This window comes from Sarcophilus harrisii, chromosome X, assembly GCF_902635505.1.
Source record: "Sarcophilus harrisii chromosome X, mSarHar1.11, whole genome shotgun sequence".
Lineage (NCBI taxonomy): Eukaryota > Metazoa > Chordata > Mammalia > Dasyuromorphia > Dasyuridae > Sarcophilus > Sarcophilus harrisii.
This window is the reverse complement of record NC_045432.1, coordinates 26561123-26578551: the sequence shown is the minus strand read 5'-3', so window position 1 is coordinate 26578551 and position 17429 is coordinate 26561123. Positions and strand designations below refer to the sequence as shown.

General features: G+C 40.6%; 1 protein-coding gene across 3 annotated transcripts in view; it reads left to right on the top strand.

Annotated features, from left to right (window-relative positions):
• Positions 1–12674, top strand: part of CUL4B (cullin 4B) — a 62504-nt gene extending 49830 nt beyond the window's left edge. For all 3 annotated transcript variants that reach the window (XM_031944900.1, XM_012553232.2, XM_003774762.3), the window contains 6 exons: positions 16–123; positions 611–724; positions 1562–1667; positions 6391–6563; positions 7300–7452; positions 9448–12674. In XM_031944900.1, coding sequence (XP_031800760.1) covers positions 16–123; positions 611–724; positions 1562–1667; positions 6391–6563; positions 7300–7452; positions 9448–9543 — 750 coding nt within the window. In that variant the 3' untranslated portion in view covers positions 9544–12674. The remainder of the gene's footprint in view (positions 1–15; positions 124–610; positions 725–1561; positions 1668–6390; positions 6564–7299; positions 7453–9447) is intronic.
• The last annotated feature ends 4755 nt before the right edge of the window (positions 12675–17429 follow it).

Genomic DNA, 17429 nt, shown 5'->3' with positions numbered 1-17429 from the left:
TGTTGGTTTTTATAGTATATACAAAACCAGAATTTTCCTGGGAACATTGAACTAACTGTGAATATCTTAACAATGGGTTATTGGCCAACCTATGTGCCTATGGAGGTTCACTTACCGGCTGAGGTAAGTCATTGGATAGAACTTAAACATTAGGTAGAATAGTTCAGAATATGGAGAGTTTAGAGCTAGATGGAGCCTTGGGGATCATTTGATCCACTTAGGCCATTTCTTTCATTTTATAATAGAAGGAATTGTTTTTCATTAGAAATAGCAGCACGAAATACAAGACGTGTGTATATAGTCATGTTAATGTCTTTTTAATTAGTTCATTTCTTTGGAATATCACTAATGAGGTCAATTGTGTGTCCAGTTCCTTTTAGGCTCCATTCCTTACTCACAGATTATATTCCCTTCCCAACCATTTCCAGGCAACTGGCTCATAAAGGTTTGTTGAGCTGGGTTGGATAGTATTCCATCACCATTGCTTTAGAAAACATTTCAGAGTTCATGTCCTTCTAAAGGTGAACACACACACACAATATAATTTTGAGTTATATGTTTTATGAAGACAAGTATCAATGAAAGGATTTTTTCCCCCCCGTTTCTTTAGATGGTAAGACTTCAGGAGATTTTCAAGACTTTTTACTTGGGTAAACATAGTGGGAGGAAACTTCAGTGGCAGTCAACACTTGGACATTGTGTACTAAAAGCAGAATTTAAAGAGGTAAGTGGATGCTCCCCAAGTTTCTTTTGAATGTTCCCCATGTCTTCTTAATCATTTTCCTCACCAGGACAATTAAAAGAAACTACCTATCCCTTTTTTGTCCGTTTATCTGAAATAGTTCCATGGTATGGTGTTACCTATTCAATCTAGTCTTGGCAGGTTTTTTCTCTTTAGAGAGCCTTTTGTAGAATGTAATCTGTAATAACTTGCTGCAAAAACAAAAACATTGCCTCTGCCATTTGGGGCAGAAACCCACGTTGGGGGTGGTGAGATGGAATCCACAAGACTTTTGCATGATAAGGGACCTTTCCTCTTTGCTGTTGCTTGATCAGTAGACTGGTAGTCAAGAGCCACAGAGCCCCTTTGCATTCATTTTATTTTGAATTGTGAAGCTACAGAGGACCTTAAAGGATGGTGATCCTTTCTCTCTGCACATGCTTCCACTTTGTTACCACTTTGGTTTTCTTAGATGATCTTGATCTGAGTCTCTAAACCCACCCAAATCAGGTAATGACAAATGCTTATTTAAAAAAAATTAATAATTTGATTTATTCTTATATGTGAATGAATTTATAATAATGTAGAGTTTTTATTGTTCTGGATCCATTTCATCTGTGTATCGCTAATACACCTCCACCAATGCAGGTAGCAATGTATGTAAGTAAAGTTTTTCCAAGAGTGTTTGCCTGGGGTACTGAAAAGTTAAAAGACTTGACTCAGGGTCACAGACATCCATTCTGTGTCAGAGGCAGAACTTGAACCCAGATCCCCTTTAATCCTCTGTTTGCTAACTGTGCTGCCTCTCATAGTAATGTTACTGCTGTCTTTTTCTAACAGGGGAGAAAAGAACTCCAGGTATCTCTCTTCCAAACCCTGGTGCTACTGATGTTTAACGAAGGTGAAGAATTCAGTTTGGAAGACATCAAGCAAGCTACAGGAATAGGTTTGTTCTGAATTTGTTAACATTAAGTTAATGCTCAGTACTAATGCTGTAGGGCCTGGCTGCCCTTGAGATTTTCTGAGGCAGAGAGAACAAATGTAGACACACACAGTGATTTCAGAGCGTTCATGTATGATGCTGCCTCTGAGCACAGTAGGTATCCTTTTGTAGATTTGTGATTCTCCCAGTGGTCCTCAAACTATAGTGCTGATAACAACCTAGCCATCCTTCCTTAGTCCTGCGTTCTTCCATAAATTCTTCATGGAGGAGCAAATCAAGGATTGGCAGGTCTTTCCTGTTGGTTATAGAATATGTTGTGGCTCCAAGTGCGGCAATCGGATCATTTGTTATCTTCACCTTTTTTTTTTTTTTTTTTTTGCCTACCTGGCCCCATCTCCTTTTCCTCCCCTCCATGTTTGATGTGTTTTACACTACTGGTCACACCCTTTGTTATTGGATGAGTAGGCCATGGCATAGTCTCTGCGTTACCATTATGATCTCCAATCATTTTAATTCTTCTGATTCTGGGGTATTCCATGATTTCCAGGAGTCATGGCATTAAATGGCAGTATGTATGTTATTGAAAAGATGGGCTTTTGTAGTAAGGAAACATCCTGAGGTCACATAGACACATTCCACATTTTCTCCAATGCCATCCTGCCTATTCTTCTCTTTCTGTTCAGTTCTTGGCCCCTTCCAAATGCATGCCATTCTAAATTTGATTCTTTACACTGAATGGGGAAAAATGAGTGGCCATGGCTAGTGAGGAGGTTTTGCTGTTTTCGGGGGCTTGGTGCAGTCAACAATGTATTTTCTGTGGCTAACATCTGGAGACCCTCACAATCTAAAGCAAAATCATTTTCTACGTTGTACAAGTCATCCCCTAGGATGATGGTGAGAGCATCTTTGATAAATGTGTCTCCCTATTTGTGCCTCTCAGCGTTGCTAACTAGGGCATTCTTCAACAAAGTTATTATCTCAGTGGTTGTATCTGTCAAGGAATTTAGTGTGATTTTAATGTATTGGATGGAAGACTTGAAGGATATGTAACAGATAGTTCTGTGACCCTGAAGACATTTTCTATAGAGAATTGTCTGTGAAAGCAGGTTTGTTCCCTTTTACCCTGATCCCTGATTTTCTTAAAGATACCCTAGAGATGTGCAAGGGTATCTTCAGAGGTATTGTAGAGATGGAATAGTAAGCACATGGGTCACTAGTTTCTGATTTCTTCCCCATTCCCTTTCTTGGAGGTAATGATACAATCTGCACACTTTTAACCTTCTTTTGGAAGCAAGAGAGGGTGAGCCTTGGATCTCTGAGCACCTTTTGAGTTTTGTCATCTCCAATTTGGATTTCTTTTCATATTGTTTTCTCTTTACATATTTGGTTAGTTCCAGCTTCTCTTCTCAGCTTGCTTTTGTTGGCTGTCATTTCTGCTTTCTCACATAATTTATCAAGTGCTAAAGTTGTTAGAGGATTCAAATGTCCTTTCACTGTCATCAGCAAAGGGAATAAATCACTGTAGAAACACTGGTCTGTCTATCCCATTTGGGGTCTGTTTGCTTTGCACCTTTTATTCAGCTCATCAGTGTTCTTGAACTGATCTTGCTTAGTTGGGACTTAGGGTTAGCTTACTGCTTCTTGCTGCTTGTGCAGAGGTGCTGTTTGTAGTTTGTGATTTTCCTACCTCGTGTTTTGCAGAGGAAGTTTTACTTTCTAGTGTTTGTTGGCTGGGGCACTTTTGGGGCTCTTTTAGTCTCCTCTTTTGTGACAGTTATTTTACATCATTGAAACTTGTTTAAATGTCAGTCTGGGTACTTTAGTCTGACTAATTCTTCAGTCAACAGCTTGTTTAAAAAGCTTGTGTTGGAACTGTTGTAATTGCATGCATTTTCTTCTCATCGTTATCTTTCTAATTTAGTGTTAATACATCTTGTTTTGACACAACAGACACCTCCCCATGAACACCCAAATCACACCATTCCCCACCCCCAAGTTTATCCCCTGAAAACATGTAAGGAAAACCACCTAATTAGTGAGACTGACTCATAGTACATGGCACTTTCATCATTTCTCACTTGTTAAAGAAAGAAAGAAATGAGCTTTAACGTCAATAGGATGGCACCTGTGTTGTCTTCTTGTTTTTGTTGCCTGTTAGCGTTATCCTGCAGGGGCTGGTCACTATCAGTAAAAGGAGTTTCTTCATTTGCCTGGCATTTCTCCATACCAGTGAAATCACAAGTCTGGTCTAAACAAAACATTGGCTCCATTTATATTGTGGTAGTTTGGGTGCTCCTTTCTTTACTCTTCATCTCTCCACATATTTGCGGTTTCACATGATTCTTGAATTTCTTCACATTTGTCATTGCTTTCAACATAGACTGTAGTTTGTTCCCTATTTGTTAGGCACTCCTTTTATTTTTTATTTTTTTATCACAATGTTTTTATTGACATTTTGGTATGTGAGGGTCTTCTCTTCTTTTGAATCATGTCATTTGGGTATCATCTCATCTGGTATTAATTTTGATCTTTGAAATAAATGATCAGACTTGACTATACACAGACGCTGATTCTGAGTCCTACGTTGGTCACCATATGTTTGTTCCCTCACAGTTGAGATTATGCTCCATTTCATTTTTTGTAATTGAAGGATCTTATTGTGTTCTTGGTAGAACCCCTGTACTTTTTCATCCTCTACATCAGATGTTGTCTGTAAGATGCACCTGTCTTCAAGGTACTACAAGGCCAAATGACCCAAATCTAATCCAGGTGTCCTTGGCCAGCTGCTGATGTGACCTGAGGATTTGCTCCTGGAAGGCACCAATCAAAGCAGGGAGGGGATTTTGCTCCTGTCCAAGAGTTGGGGGGGGGGGCGACCTTATAACTAGGCTGTAGGTTAGAAATAGTACTGGCTGACTAGATAGGTAGTCACCCAAGGAAACGTTTTGACTTGCTATGGTAGGTATTTGGCATTTGAAGTGCCAACACATTGAAACAAAAAGCTGGCAGATTAGTTTAATTGAGGAAAAGAGAAGAGGCAGAGAGCTCCAAGATGCAGTTTTCAAGTGTGCAGCTGCAGATGTAGAACTAATGAAGAAGGAAAAAAACTCATATTGTGGACAGATTGTAAAAGAAGAAGGAAGAGGTCAAGATCATTGGAAACAAGGCTGGAGGACAGAATTTGATGATACTGGGCAAGATTCAGTTCAAGTGACACACTGCAAGGCACTGAACGTACATAGAGACACAATGAGAAATAGTCTCTATTTTTCTGGTGCTTATATTCTGATGCATGTTTTCAGGCAGCCCCAAAAGAGCTGGGAGAAGGACACGAGGACACACAGATGATGGTGATGGGGTGGTCGAAAGACTAGATTAACCAGAGGAGGGGAGAAACAGGATGGAATCAGGGGTTTGAGTGGAAAAGCCAGTCTTGGCAAGAAGAGCCAGCCTCCTATTTCCCAGAGCTTGGAATAAGTGAGGAGGGAATGGAGGAACCATGAGAGGGTTTTGAAGTGGAAAAGAGGAAATGGATAGCTTTTTTTTTCCAGTTGAATAAGAGCACTCTTCACCTAAGAGGGAGGCTTATGTAGAGTAGCCTTTTTCAATGTGGGAAAAACCTTTTTATCAATTAAGACCAGCTGAGAATAGAAAAGGTAAATTTGTTAGTAGACCTGGTCATCTTAATTGCCATTTTCTCTTATGGTACTTCGTAGCCTTTGAGTAAGTGCTGAAAAGGCAGAGATGGTAGAGGTATAATAACCCAGGGCTGACCTTTGGCAAAGCATAATCAGTAGAAAGATTCAAAGGTTGAGGACAGCATCTGGTTAAATGGGTTGACCATGAGATTTAGACTGCAAAGGGAGAAGCTCCCTTTGCTGGAGGCTCAAGCAAGCATCGGTAGAATGGCTGGTCTTCACGGGAAGGAGGCAGAAAACAAGTTTCGGAGAAATGAAGTGACAGCAAGGGGCAACAGGTGAGCAAGTTGTGGGGCAGATGATTTCTGATTTTGAAGTTAAGGTATGAATGGTGATTTGACAGTCATCTACACTGAGCTATTCACTGAAGCACAAGAACAGGAGAAAGACTTAAGAACAGGCCCTTCCATGGCCATGCCCAAAGAGGGACATCAGTTGATAACATCCAAGAGCAGTTTCAATAATAATGATAATTTATTTCTGTAGTGCTTTAAGGTTAGAAACTGTTTTCCTTGCAACAATCCTCCTATGAGGTAAGTAGTGAGAGTATCCTTATCCTTCTTGTACAGATTAGCCAGGTTTAAGTATTGTACCCTTAGTCAACAGCTAGCAAGTATACAAGCCAGAATTTAAATTGAGCTCTTTCCTCTTCCATATTCAGGGTTCTTTGCACAACATGACTCTAGTGGAAGGATGGGGACAGAAGCCAGATCCCGTATTAAAAGTGCTCTCCCTCCTTTGGTTGGAGATGTGGGGGAATCTCTGGGTGTAGCATATTGCACCCACTAGATAGTGCCAATGTCTCAGGCAGTTTTACTTAACTGTTTTTTTGTTTGTTTGTTTTGTTTTGTTTTCTTTTGACCTTTGCTGCAAGGAAGGACTGGGAGTTGGGTTAGAGGGTAGTGTGAGGTGGAACAAAAAGGTCATAGGTAGCATATTCTCCCCCCACTCTCCTTTTAAAAATGTTACGTGCTTGTTTGTGTCTGTGAGCAGAGGATTTGCATCCTAAACCATTGTTTCTTCTTCAGAGGATGGAGAATTAAGAAGAACACTTCAGTCATTGGCTTGTGGCAAAGCCAGAGTTCTGACTAAAAATCCAAAGGGCAAAGATGTGGAAGATGGTGATAAATTTACCTGCAATGATGACTTCAGACACAAACTCTTTCGGATAAAAATCAATCAGATCCAGATGAAAGAAACGGTATTTCCTTTTCTCCATTTTGTAAAGTCTCTTGCTTCTCCTTGGTTCTTTTAAGATTAACTCTCTGTTCTACCGCTCTTTTACTGAGATCGTGTCTTGATCTGTTAGAGTACTACTTTGAGGAACAATGTTCCAAGTTAGTTGAGCTTCAGTTATGATCATTTTTGTGTACTAAGAAGTCATGATTCTAGCATCAATTTTGAACCCCCAGAGCCTTTTAGTTTAGAATGCCAATTTTCTACTTAAATTGATTTCTTTAGGATTAGGCAAGCATGGTCTCTGAAATGGTTACTTCTGATATGAATGTTGGAACATGTGACACATCTTGGAAATACTGTCTTCATTTTACCCTTTCTGGAGCTCCCCTAGAAACTCAATCCACTGAATAGACAGCATTTTGCTTTATAAAGATTCTTTTAGGGGGAGCTAGATAGTGCAGTGGATAGAGTACCAGCCCTGAAGTTGGGAGGACCCGAGTTCAAATGTGGCTTCGGATATTTAACACTTCCTAGCTGTGTGACCCTGGACAAGTCACTTAACTCCAATTGTCTCACCAAACCAAAGAATAGATTAAATTAAATTTTTTAAAAGATTCCTTTAGAGAGGTCCTAGATGATTTAAAAAATGATCATGCTGTGTCTGCCAAATGTGAACATTTGATAGGAAGCCCAGGAACACTTGTGTTTTGATAGTAAGCTTTCAGCCCTCTTTTTTTTTTTAAACCGTGACCTCTCAGGTAGAGGAACAAGCAAGCACTACAGAAAGGGTCTTTCAGGATCGACAATATCAGATTGATGCTGCAATTGTGAGAATCATGAAGATGAGAAAGGCCCTTGGCCACAACCTGCTGGTTTCTGAAGTGTATAACCAATTGAAGTTTCCCGTAAAGGTGAGTGAATGTTCAAATACTTTCCTCTGCTTGCAGAAAGGACTTGAAGGGAGTATTGTTTACTACGTAGCTCACAAATGAGCGTTTGAGTTTTGTTTGGACTTTTTTCTTTTGGAGAAAAAAAGGGATTTGATTCCCTACTGCTCTCTTAGATTGGTTTTTATGGTGTAATGCAGGGGTCCTCAAACTTTTAAAATAGGGGGGCAGTTCATTGTCCCTCAGACTATTGGAGGGCCGGACTATAGTAAAAATAAAAACTTTTGTTTTGTGGGCCTTTAAATAAAGAAACTTCATAGCCCTGGGTGAGGGGGATAAACATCCTCAGCTGCTGCATCTGGCCCGAGGGCTGTAGTTTGAGGACCCCTGTTCTAATGGCATTATTAGCTTTCAGGAGAAGTTCTTTTTTTAAGGCTACATGTGAGGTTTTGAAAAAAAAAAAATTTCAAGTTGGTTCTTCTCAAACCATCTCCTGTATATTTTCATTATGCTACTTACAAATCCATAACACCAACTCTCAACATCTGTGTTGTAATGGAGTTAGAATTGATACTGTCAATAGGATACTTAGTAACTGAACCCATCAAAATATGAACCGAGAGGGAAAAAAATCACCTACAGATCAGTTACCTACTATAGCCATCATTGGATGATAAATCTTGAAATAAGACTACATACAATTTGGTAAATTATAGGATTAGCAACTTTGCTATTGTTCATTTCATTTCAACACATTCACCTTAATGAATTAAACCTCTTTTTATGTGTGAGGCATAAAAGCAAAACAGTCCCTGCCTTCATGGAGTATCCCATCCTGAAATGTTTAAATCAATGGATGGCAGCCAACAGAAATGCCCATTTGCATAGGATGCAGGACTCCTGAATTCTGATGTTTACCTTGCTTCAAAAGACAGGCAATGCAGAGAGTTGGATTGGATCTTTTGTGGAGGATGGAGGGAATGAGGGAGAGATGGGGACACAGAGAGGGGTTCTGGAGGGTGTTAGAGGAGATGGTTAATATAAAAGGATTTTTTCACTTTGCCAAAATAGTCCATTAAATGCTCAGTTCCCCTGGTCAAATTTTTAAAAATAAATTATTATTATTTTTTTCTATTTCAGCTCACAGGTTTTTCAGGGTAGGGTGGGGTGAGGTGGGGAGTATCACTCTTACTTAAAGGGAAGTACAGTAATATTCTCCAACTATCTGTAGGAAGTCAGTATCCTCACCTTCCTGCAGACCACATGAATGTAAAGAAAATCTCTTCCCTCTTCCAGTGAATTGAGAGTTTACACAGTGGGTTACTTGGGAAGCGTGTTACTGAAGATCTCAAAGCAGAAGATGTATAGCCATTTTCAGAGAATGGAGTTGAGCCAGTTGTCCCGTGAGGTCCTTTTTAGCTCTGACTTTCTGTGATTCTTTAAGAATGCTGAAAGAAATGTATTAGATAAATTATAACACCATTCTAACTTTATATATTGTTATTGAAGCAATAGGGCATGCTTAACTCTGAAATGTCCCCACTGAAACAGTGTGAAGAATAGTAGGAGCAGAAAGTTCTGAACAATGCCAGAGCTGTGGATTCCATAGCACTTTGTACTTAATACATAGGTGAAGGTATAGAGATGAATGCACAGACATCCCTCACCGTGAGTTTCTTAAACACACTCAGCTCAGTCCCTCAGTCCTTCTTTCTGAAGAAAATGGAATTTTGCAAATAGACCATGATATAAAAATGTTGCAAAAGACATGGTAATGAATTTCCCCTCCTATTTTATTTATTAGTTGCTCAACAATTAGTTGATTAGAGACTTAAACAAGTCTCTGTCACTTGGTGGGTGCCCAGTATGGAACTGAAGACCGCTCACCTCCAGCCTGGGCTTCAGAGGGGAAGTGAGGGGAGGGAAAAGGAGGGGATTCTGGGTGTCAGCAGGAATTGACTGACAGCTAGGCCCAGCTGAGGACCTCTTCCCTCAGGCTTTCCTTTGCTTTTTTCCCAGCCTGCCGATCTCAAGAAGAGAATAGAATCCTTAATCGACAGGGACTACATGGAAAGAGACAAAGAAAACCCAAACCAGTACAACTATATTGCCTAAAAGTCACCTTCAAGCACATTGCTAAACCATACACAGTTGCCAGTGGTTAAACCTAGCCTATTGTACCAGTTAATTGACTTCTTTTCTACAACCAACAACTGAACAAATGAAAGCCATTTCATGGAAAAGTGTAGTAAAATGGACTTTTTCAGTGGTGATGTGCCATTTCAAGAGCACGGTTTACATTTAAGAAGAATGCTGTTGAACTCTTTGCATGTTTAGTTGATGGCAACAAATTTTGACAATTTGATCTTTCATGCTTCACTTGATTTGGGGGTCTGTGAGGGGTCCCTGTGGTTGGTTGGGGGGTGGGGGGAGTGTGGATTCTTTTATGCACTATGATTAGGAGGCGGTATTCGAGTTGTTATACAGGAGGCTTTACCCAGGATGCTTAAAGTGCATGCAAATGTGACATACCGTACAGAATCCTGAACAGATTTATCAGATAGAAAAACCACCCTGAGCTTTGGTTACTCACTTATGTTTTGTGCTTTCCCTTGCAAAGAGGACTAAGTGGTAAATTGTATTGATATTTGCTTCATATTGTTCTATTTCATTGAAAGGATGTACCCAGAAAAAAAGTCTTTTAAGCTTTTGGAGCAACTGCTCTTGACTGTTGAGCACGTGAAGCAAAAAATCATACTGTTTTGTGAAAACAAGCCCCTGTGAAGCTGCAAGTGACATTTACCCCTCACCTAGCTGTGCTGACCCTCCTAGCACAGTGAAGGCCTGTCTTCTAGACTAAGGTTTCTAAAAGCATCCCAGATCTCTTTCCATTTGATGGTGAACTTCTTTTCTCCCATCCTTATTCCAATTTTCTTGGAACAGTCCTAGAGTAGAAAATCCTTCAGAATCTGGGAGTTTTCAAGAAGAGGACATGCTGGTCTCTCACTGCCTTTCAAAATCGCTTACAATGTAAAGAGTTGACACACAGCCATAATCTAGATACCACCTATTGTGCAAGAGAATGTTCCAGGCTGGAATGACTGACCACAGAAAAGGGTAGCAAGATGATCGAGCTTTCCAAATTGGGAGGCTTCTGGAGAATAAAAAGGCTGCTTTTCTCCCATTGTGCACACATGCATGTTGAGATTTCTGCTGTAGCCCAGAATGCATCAAGTCAGTCATGCAGTGCAAGCAGGAAATAAGTGGCCTTTAAAAAACCCAAACTAGCATAATATTTTGTAACATTGCACCCACATCACCACCATTTTGAGACCACAAGGAAGGAAAGATGTAAATCCTATCCTTCAGCCAAGAAGCCTTTGCCTTTTCTATTTGCCAATTAAATTTCCTTAATTCCCTTCCTCATTAGTGGCCTTCTGTAGCCAGCTCTAGGGAAATGCTCCTTTCTTCTGGCACCTTTTCATATGAACGTGGTTCTCTAACAAGAGGTTGCATTGCCAGGCCTTCCTAACCTACTCTCTTAAGCAATACTAGATCTCAGCTCCTTTTTTTTCTTGCCCAGTGCTTATATGACAGGGAAATTGTCGCCAGTTATCACCCTCCCAGGTGGGCTTGGTCTTGCCAGAAGCCTTCCTGCTCCCACAGCCATTTGGAACATATGTAGATCCCATTCTCAAAGAAATTCCTGCCCTCCCTTCCCCCTGCAAACTACTCTTTTAAAATTGGAAGCTGCATCATTTGAAACAAGCAGAAGATAAGATAAAAAGAAGACCCGAAAATAAAAAGTATCACGAGAAGCAATGAAAATTGAAAAATCTTTGTGAATTAAAAAGGATTTTTTTGGGGGCGGGGAGCCATTTTTCTGAGTCAGGTGAGTTCTGGGCCACTTTTCTTCCCTGTCTATTTTTCTCAATAAAAATTTTTATTTAAAAAACTCGTTTCTGAAAAAGGGATCTTGAAGGTAATTATCGGCTTTAAAATCCCTGCTTTAAAGACTTTTATAACTTGCCACCATTGCCTTGTTTAAAGGGCAGAACCTGTACAGATCCAAATAGGGGCTTTCTGATCTTGCCACGTACCCTTCTCGTGGCTCATCAGGTCAGCAAGTGAAGCACATCCGAGCCAAACAAAGCTACGTTTATAGAGAGGAGAAGGCGGCTTTCCAGCTTTATTGCCCTGGATCCTGTGTGTCTTGCCTGATTCTTCTGAAATTCTTGTAGTTTGGACATTCACTCCTCTCCTCGGGGCATTCTTTTTGGAGAGGTCCTCAAGCCAGGCTGTAATTAAGCCAGTCTCAGGGCACCCGGGCCAGCTCCACAACTGACACATTTTGTGTCAGCATCTAGCCATAGATTACAAAGAGAATACCTCTTGCATGCAATTCACAGCAGCCGAGTTCATAAGAAATTACATTTTATTCTATTTACCTGTAGGTTCAAGATTTTAATTCTATATGTATATATATATGTGTGTGTACGCGTGCATATTGTGTGGCTAGACACACAGACACACATATATATACACCCGTGAATTTTGCCTTTCATTTTTTTATTCAATTCAATTTTGGATAGTTAAGGACAAAACTGACCACTCTTGAATAATTACAGAAATACAATAAACATGCTCTGTTCACTGGTTTACATCGACGTGCCAAAGCCCATTGTTCATGTGATATCAAGACCATAGCAAATTAGGGAGCTGCATAGCTCAATGAAGTTTTCTTTTATATTCTGCTGGTCTTTAAGAAATTTTTTTTTTTTTAGTCCCTTGACTATCAACATCGTTTGACATTAAATTGAGATGTCACCTGTCCATCTGGAAATACTTAATTTTGGACACTTTGTTCAATGTTATTTTGGATCGGTTTTAGTTGCAAGAGTCCAGCAGCATTCCATCCCAAATGGAATAGGCTTTTGTAGAACAACTCTCCACGAGTTGTGTCTGAAGGATGCGTGTGGGGTGGGGGTGGAACTAGCCTAGGAAGCCTTTTCATAGCTTGGCTGATAGAATACGGGAATGTGCTCTTTCACTTCAGAGTCCTCAAAGGACTCGTGACTTGCTTTTACTCTTAAGCACATGAAATCTTTGCCATGTTTCCTAACAGATTCACAGTGGGTACTGAGGCTTTCCGAAGTTGGTAAATAATGTAAATACGTGTCCTTTCAAAGAGTGAGTCTTTGGGTATTTTGTGTTCTTTATTAAAACGTTTCGTGTTGATTAAGCCACTCGTCTGTGTGTTTAAAATGCTTTTTATTTTCTGCATTTTGTATGCTAGCTCTTCATCACTGTAACATGTCATGTGCTCAAAGAACTTAGGGTATACACCGAGGACTTCAGAGAGATTCTGGCCTGTGAGAAAGGCCTGTGGACTAAGTGGGGAGAACCGAGCTTGAACACTTCAGACATTTACCAACTGTACATTCATAAGCAACAAACTTCACCTTTTAGCCACTTGGCTTCCCTATTGCAAGATTTTCACATTGCTACTTTCCCAATGTTATTGAAGTCAGCAAACATCCAATATGTGCCAAAAGATCTAGGTTGATCATTGGATATAAAAAGACCCCTAATGAGTCAGTCCTTACCTTCAGGGAGCTGATGTTCTGCTGAATCATTGGGAGAAAATTGCTTTGCAAACCTGAAAGCACAAAAACTAACAGTTTGTAGCAATGAAACCATCCAAGTATTCCAGCATCCTGGTTTTTGCTAAATGATTGTGCAATGAATAGTATTTTTTAAAGAACCTTGAAGGTAACGAGTAATCTAGCGGCTTTTCAGAATGGCCAGTTTTTGTTTTAAACATCAAATCTGTGAATTTATTAGTGAATTGAACTCTGGGTGAAGGATCTTTTTCCACCCGTGTGGATAAGCAACCGCTACAAGTTGTCTGAGGGAAAGTGAGTGGCCCAGGGTCAGCCAATTGTAAGTGTGGCACAAGGTAGGTGATTGGGACAGTCAGACTACTGGGCTAGGTATCCACAATGATGAACATTACAGTAAAATGTTTTAACACTCCCCTCCTTTGAAAGTTCCCCAAAGCCAAAGCAATGGTAGGTTTTTCTATTCTGACACATGGTAGGGCTTCTAGATATCTAAAAAGACCAAAGGAGATTAAGTCTGTCATATTGGCAGGGTATTTCAGAGGTTTATTTTTTATCACTTTGTGAAAATAAGAGACTGACTGAAATTCAATCCCAGCATCAAATACGAAGTCAGGAATGTGTTGTCCATGTCAGCATGTGCTTCTATCTGACGATGACCAACTGTCCTTGGAAATCTGAGGCGTTTAAGTTCACCATTGTGATCCCCAAGGTTTTAAAATAAGGAATAACTTTGATATCCCGAGTGATTTAGAGGGCGAGCAGGGATTTGATAGCTGTGGAGGGAGAATGGAATGAAGCAAACTAAGCCCCAGGGGTTCAAAAACACAGGGTATGTCAGGATTGGACAGAGCAATCTCGGCTGGTTGTACAATGAGATGAGTAGGAAAGGCAAGAGGGAGAACTGCACAGAGCCTTAAATGCAAGGGAGAGGTGTTTGAATTTTCCTCAGGACGCCATAGAGAGGGAGCACTGAATGTTTTTGAAGAGGAATGATATAGCCAGATCTCCACAAGTTAATTATTAATTAGATATTAAGGAGAAATTGGGAAGGTAAGAGTGGTATCAGGAAGACCTATTTAAGCTATTGCAATAGTCCCAGAGGATAATAAGGAAGGCCTAACAGGAATAATTTGGGGGCAGTGGCAAGAGCGCTGGATTTGGAGTTTAAAGAATGCAAATCTCTATGATCCTAGTCTAAGTCACTGAACCTCTCTGGAGGGGAAAGGGGAGTGTCAGCTCCTCATCAGTAAAATGAGGGTATTCAATTTGGCTTCTGGAGTCCCTCCTAGCTGTACATATGTCTATGATTGGGCCAATGATTAGGCAAGTTATTTCTCTCATTTTTCATCATCTATAAAAGAGCATAAGAACTTGGTTGTGAGAATCCAATGAGATGATTTAAATAACATCCTTTGTCAGCCTAGAAGTCAGTATGAAGGTGAATGAATAATGCCTAATAACGATTTACTATCGGAAAAAATGGTCCACTGGAGGACCAGTCTAAATACCCATCAAGGCCTATACAATCGGGTCCAAGTGGTGGCCCCCCAAAGGAAAAACCAGACTGACCCAGAGTTGGGGAAAAAGGAATATTCAGCTTTTTTCTGTACTAGGATGGCCCCTTTGAGAATATCATGTCCCTTTATACTTTGAGAATGCTCAGTACATCTAATTTCTTGTTTGTTGTCACTAATATGCTATTAGACCATGATACTCTTGAGAAGAAAATGGAAATGTGTACATTAATCAAAACAATAGTGCTTAGCATGCCTCGCTTGCTTCCATGTCCCCTTGTGATTTCTTATTCTGTATGTTGGGAACCTACCTATTCATGCTGATAAGAGAGACAGGGACCGGACCTGTGACTTGATTGGAATAGCAGCGAGCTGTTCTTGCTGTTGGAAGGGACCCTGAAGCACCCCTCCCCCCAACTAAGTATTTGCTTTTTTCTTTAATGACTTATTAATAGGCTCTAAAAGGAATAATTTCAGAGGGTTTTACTACAAGAATTCTGCCAAAGATTTGTTTAAGCTGAAGGTCTCTATCACAGTGGAAAAATGAGAGAACCACTGGTATAGGGAACTCCCCACTGAAGAAACTCCCTCCAATAATATAAAGCAGCACCTTCTCTTCAACTTAGTCTTTTATGGTTGTTCCAAGCAGGGCTTCTTCAATTTTTTCCACTTGAGACCCTTTTTGCCCGAGCAATTTTTATGTAACCCCAGGTATGTGTGTATATAAATCAAATATTTACTGATAATAAACCAGAATTTTATAATCTCTACATTGTTATGAGACCCCATATGGGGTCATAACTCAGTTCAAGAAGCTGGGGTTTTAGAGCACCAAAAACTTGCCCAGGATCATACAGAGGAGGGCAGATTTCTCTCCACTTCAATCTTCCTTCAATGAGAGGATTTACTCAAGCAATTTTTCTAGCTTTTTACAGTGAGTATTCCTCCACAAATAGCTCTTTATTTTCCTCTCCTTCACCTCCCCACTAATAACATTCTTTTAAAGACGATAATAGAAGAATCTGGTCAATTTTCTCTTGCTCTCTGATCAGCTTTTCATCTTTATTAGAGATGATTGCACTTAACCTTCCCAGGGTTATTGGGATGATCAAATGAGCTCAAGGTCTTTGTAACCTTTAACGAGGTATATAAGTCAAATCAACAACCAATTAAGTGTGTACCATGAGTCAGGTACTGTGCTAGGGAGCCAGAGACACCAGGTGGTCTGTCCTTGAGGCAATAATGTGCACTCTTAGAAGTATATATAAAGCAAATAGAAGGTAATAGAGTATGGGGCCCTGACAACCGGAATTTTATCTCGTCATAGGTTCATAGGATCCTAGATCTAGAGGCCTCAGAAGCCTTCTGATCCAACCTTCTCATTTTAATGTTGAAAAAACTGAGACCCAGGGAGGGGAAGTGATTTATCCAAAAATCCCACAGCTAAGGAACAGAGATAGGGTTTGAAGCCAGACCCTCAGCCTCCCAATTCTTTGTCTGTGCCTCATCTTTATAACTCCTGCCATCACACTGCCTCATCTCTCAGAGCTCCCATGTCCATAGCGCTTTCGTCCCAATAAGCTGCCAGGACCGAATACAAATATGATCGCTTCTCAAGACAGAAGAGGTCACTCGGGCTCTGTATACTGAGTGAAATTACTTTTTCCAAGATCCAGTGACTAGCACAGTGAGCTTTCCCAAACAGCTACAAAATTTCTCCTCGTAACTTTGTAGGATTGCTGCCCAACAGCACTCTAAGCACTTCAGGCTTAGAATTTGCCCAGGGAAACTTGGCGAACTTGACTTCTTGGCGTTTCTTTCCCATCCCCTCCATCCCCACTCTGGTTTTGGCCTCCTTGCAGGAGGTAGGATGTTGGGTGACCTTTTTTCAATCCACGTTATTTTGATCCCCATATAGGGTCTACCTGCCATTTCCACTTCCTCTCTTTTTGGGGGCAGGGAGGAGCGGGCAGGGCGAGGCAATCCGGGTTAAATGACTTGTCTGAGGCTGGATTTCAGTTTAGGTTTTCTAGTCTCCAGGGCCAGTGCTCTATCTGCTGTGCCACATAGCTGCCCCTACTTCCATTTTCAAATTACTCATCCAACAAACCATCTTGGTTCTAGCCAAACTCACTAGAACCTATTGGACTGTGTGAATTGATGGAGGCTAAAATGGACAGACTTGAATGCTCCCACGAGCTCTCATCTGGCATGCAAGCTATTCCCTAAACTCAGAACAGTTGAGGTTCACATCAGGCCCCTACAATCTGTGTGACCTTGCTCAAATCACTTTATTTCCTTGGACCTCAATTTCTTTGCTGGACCTGGAATCAGGAAGACCTGGATTCAGATCTCCCCTCTGAGGTCTCATGACTTGTGTAGCTCTGGACAGATCGCTTAACTCCTCTCACCTGCAGTTTCCTCATCTGTAAAATTAAGCAGTTAAGATGATGTCCTTTTCAATTCTAAATCCATGAGCACATGAATTTGTGCACTGTTCTGCCATGTGAATCACCACTTCCTCCTGTCTTCCTCTTCTTTCACAAACTAACTCAGCTCCTTATTTTTGGAAGCTTTTCTCTTTAACCAAAAGGACTTCTTCTCTGTCAGTTTTCCTAGAACACTTTAGTTCTCTCCTTTGCTTCTATCATGCTATCCTTTGGATCATGTGGATATTACATCTTTATTAGACTACGAGACCTTTGGCAGCAGGGACCGTGTCGTTTTTCATCTTCACATCTGTGGGGGCAAATGCAGGACAAATTTGAATTCATCCTTCAACTCATAATGTGGACCACCCAACACCAGAGGTCACCAACCTGCCTGTTCCTCTTTCAGGATCTCAAAACAATCACATTTACAG